At 44.4% G+C, this 13,709-nt stretch overlaps 1 protein-coding gene across 10 annotated transcripts in view; it reads right to left on the minus strand.

Annotated features, from left to right (window-relative positions):
• Positions 1-11,859, minus strand: part of PARP4 (poly(ADP-ribose) polymerase family member 4) — a 101,635-nt gene extending 89,776 nt beyond the window's left edge. For 5 of the 10 annotated variants that reach the window (XM_042855211.2, XM_042855197.2, XM_042855208.2 and 2 more), the window contains exons 1-3: positions 11,599-11,858; positions 2,764-2,959; positions 1,447-1,585 (exon numbers count right to left, since the gene is read on the minus strand). In XM_042855211.2, coding sequence (XP_042711145.2) covers positions 1,447-1,585; positions 2,764-2,959; positions 11,599-11,832 — 569 coding nt within the window. In that variant the 5' untranslated portion in view covers positions 11,833-11,858. Of the gene's footprint in view, positions 1-1,446; positions 1,587-2,763; positions 2,960-8,910; positions 9,044-11,598 lie in introns of those variants that run through there. The other 5 variants (XM_065595586.1, XM_065595579.1, XM_024106040.3 and 2 more) reach the window with 3 other exon arrangements.
• Positions 11,860-13,709: the final 1,850 nt, after the last annotated feature.

Raw genomic sequence — 13,709 nt, forward strand, 5'->3', positions numbered from 1 at the left:
CTGTTTTGGCCAGCACAGTCCCTTTTTAAGCCCTGCCCCGGACATCCCAACTTTTCTGACAAAAATGGGCATTTGTCCATCATCAGTTGGCAAGAGAAAATGAGACAAATGTCCAGTTTTGCCAAAAAGGGACTTGGGGCGGGGCAGCTCCACGCGGGGGGAAGGAAGAGGGAAGGAGAGGGGCTTTGGCGGTGCTGCTCCGCACAGTGGGAATATGCTTGATGCTCACCCTACCACAGCTCCTGCGTGCCTCTGTCTGGCCTGGCCAAAGGGCAGGGCCCCCGGGGGAGGGAGGAGGAGGAGCAGGGCCAGAGTTCCGGCCTGCTTGAAACGAATCAAATTTTAAAAGCCTCCGATATAAAAAGGATTAAGGATTATATACCATCGCCATCTACTGGGTACCAGTGGAAGCAGAGCTGAAATCTCAGCACCCACTTGGCACATGCCCAACAGGAATCATAGAGTGGCCTCCTCGCTCCTCCAAGAAGACTTGAAGCTAGAGTACATAAAACTGAGATCACCATGTGCTAGAGAGAGTAGACTGAACGTAACACAAGAAGCTGCAGAATCCTAAGTGCAACTGATGCCTGGACCAGACATATGGAAAGAACTCTTCCCCCTCCCGGCTCCCAGGGTTAGGAGGATAAGAAGTGGTGAGATTTCTTTTCAAAGATTAGAAAGGGAAAAAACAATCTTTAATATAAATAACTGTAGATTATCTTGCTGAGTCTACACTCCCTAGTGATACCTCAGGTAACCATATTTTAGATTTTAACTCTTTTGTAAATCCAGTCAAATTGGTGTAAGAGAGATTGAAAGGAGTTGTTTTCAGCAACTGCTTTTAATATTGTAAGCTTGTCCCTTTTGCACCAATCTCGCCAAATAGAAGTAAGAAGTAATGCCTTACAGACAAGTGCACCTTTGGACTTGTGATAAATGTGTTAGGTACTAACCGATTGAGAATTGTTGATCCATAAGTAAATGTAATGAGAAATCTTGGTAATTTGCATTGCTCTCTGATATAACTACTGAGCTTCAACTCTGGTCTGTGATAATTGCTTGTAAGACCGTATTATGTTGTAGTACACACACTTGGCTGTGTCTACATTTGTGTGGGGAACTGTTGATTATTTATGTTAATGTGGTTCTGGTGAATTAATAAATTGTTGGTTGGTTAAGAATAAGCAAGTGAGCAGTACTTCTTAAATCAGGATAAGCTGAAAGTTGCCCTGAAAATAACCTAGTGTTAAAATAATAAGCTAACGTTCCCTGGACTCAATGAAAAGGGTTTATCCTATTGGATTCTATTACATATTGGGGTAAACATAGTTTGTTAGATTTCAACTTTAAAAATCTAACAGGCATGCTGGCAAATTCATAAACTGACCCCCTTTCACACTTAATATCAAAATACATTTTTTCTTTTATGCTGGGCAGAGGGATTACCTGATGCTCTCCATATTGGGCCCAACGGAGCTCTCACTGACTTCCAAGGGAGTGTGATCAGGGCCACAGTTTTCATTCTTCTCAGTGGCATCCTGTTTCTCCTTAATGTCATGCTCAGAAGATGAGTGGTTTTTCTCACCTGTTATCAAAATACGTTACTTGGCATAATTCCTTCTATCTGGTTTACTTATGTTTAACATATTAATAGCTCAAAAATCAATAATGCTACTTAGCATTTGCAAAGTGCTTTATATGTTCAAAGAATGTATGGATGCTAAATAATTAATCATCAAAATACTCCTATCAGGTAGCTAAGGTAAACAGTAGCAGGTTACAAATAGAGAAACTGAGGCAATGAGGTAAAATTATTTGGCCAACGTCCAACAGTGAGTCACTGGTAGAGCAGAGATTAGAACTCAGGGGCCCCTGACTCCTAACCCTATGTTTATTTTTCAAGACCATACTGATCCATAATATTAATTTATCCATGAGATACTAAATTCTGCATTACAAGGAGTTCAGAAAAGTATAACAACATCTTTATTACAAACTTACGGAGGGGGTGAACAACACACAAAACTCACAGATGACACTTCATTAGGAGACACTGCTATCACCAAAAACCAAAAAGAAATAAAAGTTTCTTAGAAGTGTTAAAAAGGGGGGAGGGCATGAAATAATGAACCGTCTCAGTCTGAAAAAACAATTAAGACAATGTATGAGGGGACTAATAACCTAAAACAGATTATTTGGTCTATTTTCAAATTCTTGGGTAGTCTCTCATAGTGTCACTACAGACCTTTTTTGCTTGTATTTTTCTTTTTGAGTAAAATTGAAATCTGTGTATCTTAATTATAGTATGTTCAAACCCTTCTTCCACACTCATTACTATTAATTTCATACTTCTACTATTACATCCTGTTCTCTAGATTTCATAATTCCTCAAAGTTTGTTGTCTCAGAAACTAACACTATTCTTTGTAGCATTCTGTTAACCCAACATATACTGTTGAATCAAACTAAAGCTTTTAGCTAACTACAAGTGATATTTTTTCAGTGTATTCAAAAAGACTGTCATGATTGGATTTATTATTTTACCCATATTCCTGATCCAGGGCCTGATCCAAAACCCGTTAAAATCAATGGGAAAGACTCCAATATGGTGTGGTCCATTACGTCCAGCTTCTTTTCTGCAGCTTCTATTTATATTACTTTTTTGCAAACAACCATTGTTGCTAATCCATTTGAAATTAGTTCTAAATTAAATCTTCCTTTCCAAAGGTACCAGCCCATAAAAAACTTCTCTAAATACACTTACCGTAATGGCTTGGTTTTTGGTCAGAACTATCTTCCAATGATTTACTAGACTCATAGTCATCAATCGGTAAAAGTTTTCCTTCTTCAGCTGATTTCCACACAAAATCGGCACTTACAATGGGGAGTCGATACTTCTCAATAGTTTTCAGATGATAAGAACTGAGTACAGCAACATTATCCACAATGACATGTGTACACTAAAAACGAGGTTAAAAATCACAGCCATTATGCAGATGCAAAAATAGGTAACTACTGCAGTTTAGTTTGTTTACTCAATACTAATTTCCTATTAGTAAACAACATAGTGAATGCCAGTGAAAATGAGGAAGATTCTGAGGCTAAAATAGAGAAAGAACAAGTTAAAAATTACTTAGGCCTTGGCTACACTCGCAGATTCACAGCGCTGCCGCGGCAGCGCTGTGAAGCGCAAGTGTAGTCGCGCCGCCAGCGCTGCGAGAGAGCGTACAGCGCTGCAGGCGCTGATTACACTGGCACTTTACAGCGCTGCAATCGCTGCGCTCGGGGGGGGGGGGTGTTTTTTCACACCCCTGAGCGCAGCAAGTGCAGCGCTGTGAATTGCCAGTGTAGCCAAGGCCATAGACAAGTTAGATATATTCAAGTCACCAGAGCCTGATGAAATACATCATAGAATACTCAAGGAGCTGACTGAGGAGATATCTGAGCCATTAGCTATTATCTTTGAAAACTCATGGCAGATGGAAGAGGGCAATCAATCTATAAAAAGGGGAATAAGGACAACCTGGAGAATTACAGACCAGTCAGCTTAACTTCAGTACCCAGAGAGATAATGGAATGAATAATCAAGCAATCAGTTCACAAACATCTAGAAGATAGTAAGGTGATCAGTAACAGTCAATGAGGATTTGTCAAGAACAAATTGTGTCAAACCAACATAATAGCTTTGACAGGGTAGCAAGCCTTGTGGATGGGGGGAAGCAGTAGATGTGGCATATCTTCACTTTAATAAGGCTTTTGATACGGTCTCACATGACCTTCTCATAAACAAACTAGTGGAATATAGCTTAGATCAGTGGTGGGCAACCTGTGGCCCACGCCGCTTCCCGCAGCTCCCATTGGCCGGGAATGGTGAATCACGGCCACTGGGAGCTGCGGGTGGCCGTGCCTGCGGATGGTCAACTTAAACAAATGGTCTCGCAACCCACCAGTGTATTACCCTGACAGGCTGCGTGCAGCCCGCGGGGCACAGATTGCCCACCACTGGCCTAGATGGAGCTACTATATGGTGAGTGCATAAGTGGTTGGAAAACCATTCCCAGAAAGTAGTTATCAGTGGTTCACAGTTCCAAGCAGGAAGGGCATATCAAGTGGGGTCCTGCAAGAATCAGTCCTGAGTCTAGTTCTGTTCAATATCTTCATAAATGATTTAGACAATGGCATAGAGAATATGATTATAAAGTTTGCAGATGATACCACGTTGGAAGAGGTTGCAAGTGCTTTGGAGGATAGTATTAAAATTGAAAATGATCTGGACAAATTTGAGAAATGGTCTGAAGTAAACAGGATGAAATTCAATAAGGACAAATGCAAAGTACTCCACTTAGGAACAATCAATTGAACACAGATAAAATGGGAAATGAGTGTCTAAAAAGGAGTACTGTGAAAAGGGATCTGGGGATTATAGTGGATCACAAGCTAAATATGAGTCAAGAGTGTAACACTGTTACAAAAAAAGCAAACATCATTCTGGGGGTATATTAGCAGGAGTGTTGTAAGTAAGATATGAGAAGTAATTCTTACACTCTAGTCTGTGCTAATAATGCCTCTTCTGGAGTATTGCGTCCAGTTCTGGATGCCACATTACAGGAAAGATGTGGACAAACTGAAGAAAGTCCAGAGGAGAACAACAAAAATGATAAAGGTCTAGAAAACATGACCCACGAGAAAAGATTGAAAAAATTGGGTTTGTTTAGTCAGGAGAAGAAAAGACTGGGGGGGGGGGGGGGGAGGAGAGGAGAAGGAAGAGACACGATAACGGTTTTCAAGTACATAAAATGTTACAATGAGGAGGGCGAAAAATTGTTCTCATTAACCTCCGAGGATAGGACAAGAAGCAATGGACTTAAATTGCAACAAGGGAGGTTTAGGTTGGACATTAGGAAAAACTTTCTGTCAGGGTAGTTAAGGACCGGAACAAATTGCCTAGGGAGGTTGTGAAATTTCCGTTATTGGAGATTTTTAAGAACAGGTTAGACAAACACCTGTCAGGAATGGTCTAGTTATTACAGAGTCCTGCCTTGAGTGCAGGGGACTAGACTAGATGACCTCTTGAGGTCCCTTTCAGTCCTATGCTTTTATGGTGTTCCAAGAAGGAGGAGTGCTAGGCAAAGACGGACTCCACCTAAAGAAGAGAGGGAAGAGCATCTTTGCAAGTAGACTGGCTAACCTAGTGAGGAGGGCTTTAAACTAGGTTCACCGGGGGAAGGAGACCAAAGCCCTAAGGTAAGTGGGGAAGTGGGATACTGGGAGGAAGCATGAGCAAGAGAGCACAAGAGGGGAGGACTCCTGCCGCATACTGAGAAAGCAGGACAATCAGCGAGTTATCTTAAGTGCCTATACACAAATGCAAGAAGCCTGGGAAATAAGCAGGGAGAACTGGAAGTCCTGGCACAGTCAAGGAATTATGATGTGATTGGGATAACTCACATGACTGGAGTACTGACATGGATGGATATAAACTGTTCAGGAAGGACAGGCAGGGCAGAAAAGGTGGGGGTGGGAACCTGGGAGGCAGTGACCATGAGATGGTCGAGTTCAGGATCCTGACACAAGGAAGAAAGGAGAGCAGCAGAATAAGGACCCTGGACTTCAGAAAAGCAGACTTTGACTCCCACAGGGAACTGATGGGCAGGATCCCCCAGGAGAATAACATGAGGGGAAAAGGAGTCCAGGAGAGCTGGCTGTATTTTAAAGAATCCTCATTGAGGTTGCAGGAACAAACCATCCCAATGTGTAGAAAGAATAGTAAATATGGCGTGCGACCAGCTTGGCTTAACAGTGAAATCCTTGCTGATCTTAAACACAAAAAAGAAGCTTCCAAGAAGTGGAAGATTGGACAAATGACCAGGGAGGAGTATAAAAATATTGCTTAGGCATGCAGGAGTGAAATCTGGAAGGCCAAATCACACTTGGAGTTGCAGCTAGCAAGAGACGTTAAGAGTAACAAGAAGGGTTTCTTCAGATATGTTAGCAACAAGGAAGTGTGGGCCCCTTACTGAATGAGGGAGGCAACCTAGTGACAGAGGATGTGGAAAAAGCTAATGTACTCAATGCTTTTTTTACCTCTGTCTTCACGAACAAGGTCAGCTCCCAGACTGCTGCATTGGGCACCACAGCATGGGGAGAAGGTGACCAGCCCTCTCTGGAGAAAGAAGTGGTCCGAGGATGCTAAAGTAATTCGCGGATGTGATTGCATAGCCGTTGGCCATTATTTTTGAAAACTCATGGCGATCGGGGGGGTCCCGGATGACTGGAAAAAGGCTAATGTAGTGCCCATCTTTAAAAAAGGGAAGGAGGAGGATCCGGGGAACTACAGGCCAGTCAGCCTCACCTCAGTCCCTGGAAAAATCATGGAGCAGGTCCTCAAGGAATCAATTCTGAAGCACTTAGAGGAGAGGAAAGTGATCAGGAACAGTCAGCATGGATTCACCAAGGGCAAGTCATGCCTGACTAACCTAATTGCCTTCTATGAGGCGATAACTGGCTCTGTGGATGAGGGGAAAGCAGTGGACATGTTATTCCTTGACTTTAGCAAAGCTTTTGATACAGTTTCCCACAGTATTCTTGCCAGTAAGTTAAAGAAGTATGGGCTGGATGAACGGACTATAAGGTGGATAGAAAGCTGGCTAAATCGTCGGGCTCAACGGGTAGTGATCAATGGCTCCATGTCTAGGTGGCAACTGGTATCAAGCGGAGTGCCCCAAGGGTCAGTCCTGGGGCCAGTTTTGTTCAATATCTTCATTAATGATCTAGAGGATGGTGTGGACTGCACCCTCAGCAAGTTTGCAGATGACACTAAATTGGGAGGAGTGGTAGATACGCTGGAGGGTAGAGATAGGATACAGAGGGACCTAGACAAATTAGAGGATTGGGCCAAAAGAAATCAACAAGGACAAGTGCAGAGTCCTGCACTCAGGACGGAAGAATCCTATGCACTGATACAGACTAGGGACCAAATGGCTAGGCAGCAGTTCTGCAGAAAAGGACCTAGGGGTTACAGTGGACGAGAAGCTAGATATGAGTCAACAGTGTGCCCTTGTTGCCAAGAAAGCTAATGGCATTTTGGGCTGTATAAGTAGGGGCATTGCAGATCGAGGGACGTGATCATTCCCCTCTATTCGACATTGGTGAGGCCTCATCTGGAGTACTGTGTCCAGTTTTGGACCCCACACTACAAGAAGGATGTGGAAAAATTGGGAAGAGTCCAGCGGAGGGCAACAAAAATTATTAGGGGGCTGGAGCACATGACTTATGAGAAGAGGCTGAGGGAACTGGGATTGTTTAGTCTGCAGAAGAGAAGAATGAGGGAGGATTTGATAGCTGCTTTCAACTACCTGAAAGGGGGTTCCAAAGAGGATGGATCTAGACTGTTCTCAGTGGTACCAGATGACAGAACAAGGAGTAATGGTCTCAAGTTGCAGTGGGGGAGGTTTAGGTTGGATATTAGGAAAAACTTTTTCACTAGGAGGGCGGTGAAGCACTGGAATGGGTTACCTAGGGAGGTGGTGGAATCTCCTTCCTTAGAGGTTTTTAAGGTCAGGCTTGACAAAGCCCTGGCTGGGATAATTAAGTTGGGGATTGGTCCTGCTTTGAACAGGTGGTTGGACTAGATGACCTCCTGAGGTCCCTTCCAACCCTGATATTCTATGATTCTACACTAATCCAAACAAAAACACAACTAAGACCTAATGCAAGACCTGTCACTTTGTGTGACACCTTCCCTCGGTGATGAGGAGAAGAATAATGACGTGGTAATTTTTCTCCTGGAAAAAGACTGCCATCAAAAATGACACAGTAAAACAAAGTAAAGGTGGACCATATGGGCCTTTTGTGGACAGAAAGGATATTGCTCTTAATTTTTATGTGACACATAGAGATTACAATGATAGATACATTACAACTGCACTGATAAATAGAACTACACCTCTACCCCCAATATAACGTGACCCAATATAACACGAATTCGGATACAACGCAGTAAAACAGCGCTCTGGGGGGGCGGGGCTGCGCCATTGTTGTCTAAGAGAAAGACAACAGTGCTGCTTGGCAGCACAGTTCAGCTAACAACTCCCAGTGCGCAAGCCAACAACCCTTCCCCACCCCCAGGTACGAGCAGATACAGGACGCACCAGCCAGCCCGTCAGCCCCCCATGCCAAGGCGCCGGCACACACGAGCGGACCCATCTCTACCTGCACAGAGCTCGTTATTTTGCCACCATATCGGACGTGCTTCCGGAGCAGCCACCCGGAGGGCCAGCCTCACAATTTGTTCTTGACAAATCCGTATAACTCAGACCCACTGTGGTCACAGCTGCCGCCATGATGGCCCCTCAGCCAGGGCCGGCTCCAGGCACCAGCCTAGCAAGCAGGTGCCTGGGGCGGCCAATGAAGAGGGGGGCGGCACGTCCGGCCCTTTCGGCGGTGGGGCCGTCACTCCCTTTGGGAGCAAAGGACCTGCTGCCGAATTGCCGCCGTAGAATGAAGCGGCGGTAGAGCTGCCGCTGCGATCGCAGCTTTTTTTTTTTTTTTTTTTGCGCTGCTTGGGGCAGCAAAAATGCTAGAGCCGGCTCTGCCCTCAGCCTAGAGTAGGGGTTGTAAGAGCTCTAAAAACTAGCTGGGGACCAGAGAGCTGGGAATCAGTGTCTGTCAATCGAAGGCCAAAGCAAGTTTGATAACGCACTTTCACCTATAACGCTGTAAGATTTTTTGGCTCCCGAGGACCACGTTATATCGGGATAGAGGTGTATTTATATTAAAACTTCATACATGAAAGCACTCTCACGCACTCTGCCTCCACCAATTTTGATTTTTCTGCCAGAGGCAAAAGTTAACCTTCTTCAGTATTCATTGGGGGGGGGGGGGGGGGGGGGGGGGGAGAAGTGAAATATACCTCATGATTTAGCACAAAATAAATTATTCCACCATTTTCTTTAATGCATGTTCTCAGTCTATTCTTCTCCTGAATGGGTAAGTGTTTCACTTTAAGAAAGAACACACAGTTTGCAAAGATTGCCACAGTCATCCTATTAAAAAACAAAACAAACAAACAGTGTTTTAATTCACAAAACTTCCAGAATTTCCTTGCATACCATACCCCAGCCAAGTGGCCTATCACCAAACATTACAGCCTTGTCTACAGTAGGGACATTTTAAAAGATTCCACTGTTATTAATTCTCTTTTCAGATCCACCAAGAAGGCCACTCTGAATTGGTTTTAACCATAGTTTCTGAAATGCTGCTGAACAGTGTCTGGCCTGGTCTAGACTTGCAGAGAAATCATGTTCTAAACTAGTTCAGGTGCACCTGCTGCTCACATCTGTTATTAGCAGTGGGCAATTTTCTTATTTTAGACAAGGCCAAAATGACTCAACAGCATTACAGTACATATAAATTCCTAGAGCCCTGCGCGGATATAAAATTTTTATCTGCATCCAATCAGTGATCCGCAAACATGGTCTGCGGATCTAAAACGGATATCTGCAGATTTGCAGAGCTCTACAAATTCCCGATTTCATCTTATATACATTTCCATTTATAGGCAGAGACACTATACATTTTTCACAGATCCACAGGTCCAGTATTCTCGATCTCAAACAGCTCTGAAACAGTCCCTGGGATGACCCCTTCCATGCGTCAACCCCCTCAGGGTCACACTCTCTCACTGGGTTAAACCTCTTGGCTTTACCACCTCCTGGGACTGAACCTCGGAGCCTTCAGCACCCCTGTTTCACACCATGAACTCCCCTCGGCGAGTCCACCTGAATTGGACACCTGGGGAAGACTTACACACCCAAAGGGAGCAATGCACCGCTGATTTCCTCATTCTGGAGTGACTCTCAGCTAGTGTTGTAAAAACAGAAGGGTTTATTAGATGTTCTTAGTTAGCATGGAGAATAGAAGTTACAACAAAGTCTCTCTGGGTCAGACCAGAACCAGAGCCCTCTCTGACCCCCCTTGAGTGCCAGTCCAGAAGTGTCTCCTGCTTCCTGCAGCCCACACTTAACAACCCCACCTCAGTCCTTTGTTCTTGTTCCCAGGCAAACCTTGTCACTTGGCCATCCATCCTCCTTAGCCCTTTGTTCTCCAGATGATCTCAATGATGGTCGGGCAAATGTCGGGCCCAGGCCCCAGACAGCTAGGCATCAGTCACACCTGAATCTCTGGGTCTATGCAAGGAGTAAACAACCTTTCCCCACTATCTAGTTAACCATGTAACACATAGGGGAAACTGAAATACACATGACATTCACACAAAACATTATGAAAAATGTCCACTTTGTCACATTACACACAAAAAAACTACATTAAAAGAACAATATGTTTCCAAAGTCAAGCTCTCAGAAGTTAGGAAATGCCCAAATCAAGGTTGCCCAAGCAACCTTAATTGAGCTTCTTTGTGTGAATACATTATGATTACATGCTACTTTACCCATACTATTTCTGCCTCATTCACTGCACAGGATGGACTGCGCTCCAGTGATGAATCAGTATTGCGTAGTTAAACCACTGCCCATTTGTTGAAGAAGTTGGAATGAGGGGAACAGTGGAAATCTGAAACTATCTGAAGTGGTAAAAATCTTACAAGATCAATAGAGCTCTTGCCATTTTGGTCCCTTTGATGTGAATAGTCATATAATTTCAGCACTGCCAGATCCAAACCCTAGACTGAACCTAAACTAGATTTGAACACAGTTTCCACAGACCATCTCAAATCTGAGAATGTACAGTTGCCAAAAAGAGGATTTTCTCAATATAACCCGGGGTCGGCATTCTTTCAGAAGTGGTGTGCCGAGTCTTCATTTATTCACTCTAATTTAAGGTTTCACGTGCCAGTAATACATTTTAATGTTTTTAGAAGGTCTCTTTCTATAAGTCTATAATATATAACTAAACTATTGTTGTATGTACAGTAAATAAGGTTTTTAAAATGTTTAAGAAGCTTCATTTAAAATTAAATTAAAATGCAGAGCCCCCTGGATCAGTGGCCAGGACCCGGGCAGTGTGAGTGCCACTGAAAATCCGCTCGCGTGCCGCCTTCAGCACACGTGCCATAGGCTGCCTACCCCTGATATAACCTCTAGAACTGACTGTGGCCCGCAACCCCCTTTTAAAGTTTGATGTCATACTGACTCTTAGAAAAATAATGTACCGTATCTGTGCAGCCAGAGCAATGAGATTATTTCTAGAGTTTAAAGTAAATGAAAATAATTACAAATGTCAGCCTAGCCACTCAGATCTGATCCTGCAATTCAAGAAACAACCCAAACAGATGGCAATAATTCCCGAAAAAGTACCATAAAGGGCATTCCTATTACACTTTCTCTGTCAAACTACTTACTGCTCAACTAGAAAAGGGAGAAGTTTCTTAAAGAGATGAGGCCTGAAAATACAGTTAACATCTGAATTAACTAGTAAACAGCAGGAAGTGCAAATCCAAGGGGAGGAAAGATTTCACTCTCCCTCACCTTCCCCCTTATTCGTCTGCAACCTAAATAAGAAACACAACTCTATAGATGTAAAGAAGCACCCGAGTCCACCCCAGACTAAAATCTAGTGTTAGAGAGTGAGACAAACTCACTTGCTGGGAGCGAGCTCCCTGCCCAGAGGGATCTTCCGGTATCTGCAAAGATATGTGACAGAGGCTGCGTGTAATGACTGGAGGGGGTGGAATGTTCTCCTGTTCCAAAGGCAATAAAGGGAAACGCCCGTCCAAACGGCACAAAAAACAGCACTTGACTGCGAACCAGACGATCAACCGAATTGAACAACAAGTATCAGGTGCTCCTACTGGGCAGCTAGGAGCCGCAGCCATCTGCACCGGCGCTGGAAGTAGACGGCGATATTAACAGTGCAAGTGAATTCTGGGGGACCTTTTAGGGATTAGGAAACTGAATCCAGCCCGCCCCTGTTTCATCCCTGTGGAGACTACAGAGAGGACGCCACAATACTGGGGCTGCCGGGCTGGGGTTTCAGCTGCTGTTTCTTTCGTTCTGTTGATGGGGGAGATGATTTTACTCTCTCTGCGTCTATTACAGACTCTTCTCCACCCATCCCCATAGGGAGAGACTTCAATACAGACAGCAAAATCCTCCCCCTGGCTAGAGACCCAAATACATGTTTGTTGTATTAGTTTTATAGATATAATAAAAGCATAATAATGAGTGTCACTCATCAGGCAACTATGTTCTATTCCAATCAGGCACCTTTATTTGGGGATCAGCTTGCTATTAAGGATTAACACAAAAGGGTTTGCATTTTACTTCCACACACTGATTTCCAAAATCAATCTAATCTGATCAGGATTTTTACCTGATATGGGATCTGAATTTAGCTTGTGCTCTTTGACGCATGTTAATGAAGCATTTGCCTTCATTTTTTGGAGCTACAAAGCTTCACAATAAGGGTCCATCCACACTACACAAGTAATTCATTGATGATAATGGTTGTCAGCAATGAGCCTGACACCAATCACTCATCAACTGAAGTTGAAAATGATTTGTTTGCTAGACAAGTCAGCTTTCCCCAACACTGTTATGTAAAGGTATTAAACTGTTTACAATACCAGATGAGGCAAATGAGGGGACATGTGAGGGTGGAAGTGGAGGGGAATATGCAATCTAAATCCATGCTGGTGGGCCTCCACCAGGGGTGAAAGTAATTTGAAGGATTTACTGGTACCCTGGAGTCTTGAGCAGGGGGGTGGGCCTTTAGAGCCTCAGGCCCTTTAAATCCAGATTTAAAGGGCCCCGGGCTCTGGTAGTGGTGGCTGAGAGCTCGGGGCCCTTTAAATCACTGCCAGAGCTACCAGCTGCAGAGGTGAGTGGGAGCCTCAGGGCTCGGGGGCCATTTAAAGGGCCTCAGGCTCTGGCTGCCGCTACTGCAGCAGAGCCCCGCAGCCTTTAAATTGCCGCCTGAGCCCTGCTGCCGGAGCCCCAGGGTAACGGCGGTGGCTGGGGGCTCCAGCGGTGATTTCAAGGGCCAGGGGCTCCCAGCCGCCGCTGCCGCAGCGGAGCCCTGGGCCCTTTAAATTGCCAACAGAACCCAGGGGGTCCCAGCTGCTGCTGCTACCCTGGGGCTCTGGCAGCAGGGCTCAGGCGGCGATTTAAAGGGCCCAGGGCTCCGGCCGCTGCTGGGAGCCCTAGGCCCTTTAAATTGCCACCTGGGGAAGCTGGTCCGGTACACTGTACTGGCTCTTGCCAGTATGCCGTACCGGCTTACTTTCACCTCTGGCCTCCACAGAATCCTATTAACCTCAAGGGGATTTCATGAGGACACTGAGATTAAACTGCAAGATCGGAGCCATTGTTAGCAATGGGGTTTGTTTTGTTTTTAGCATAGATGAGAAGTCAAAGAGAAATCTTTAATGTCTAAGAATAGAATTTTGGAGGGCCCACAGGGTTTTCATTATAAACAAATACCGAAGGCAAATCACTACAATAATTTATTTAAACTTTATAATACAGGATCCCAAAATTCAGTGGTTTAAAAAAAGGATATATAAGGTAAATGTGGAAGTTCTTGCCTTTTACACAACACTAACTACACCATCAGTGGTACAATGTATGCAGTATGGGGGAACAGTCATTTAGGAAAGATGTAGACAGACTGCAAAAGAAGGATACAGAAAGGTTTATGGACAGGTTCCTGCTGACAGTGTGTGTGTGTGTGTGTGTGTGTGTGTGTGTGTGT

This window comes from Chrysemys picta, chromosome 1 (assembly GCF_011386835.1).
Source record: "Chrysemys picta bellii isolate R12L10 chromosome 1, ASM1138683v2, whole genome shotgun sequence".
Taxonomy (NCBI): domain Eukaryota; kingdom Metazoa; phylum Chordata; order Testudines; family Emydidae; genus Chrysemys; species Chrysemys picta.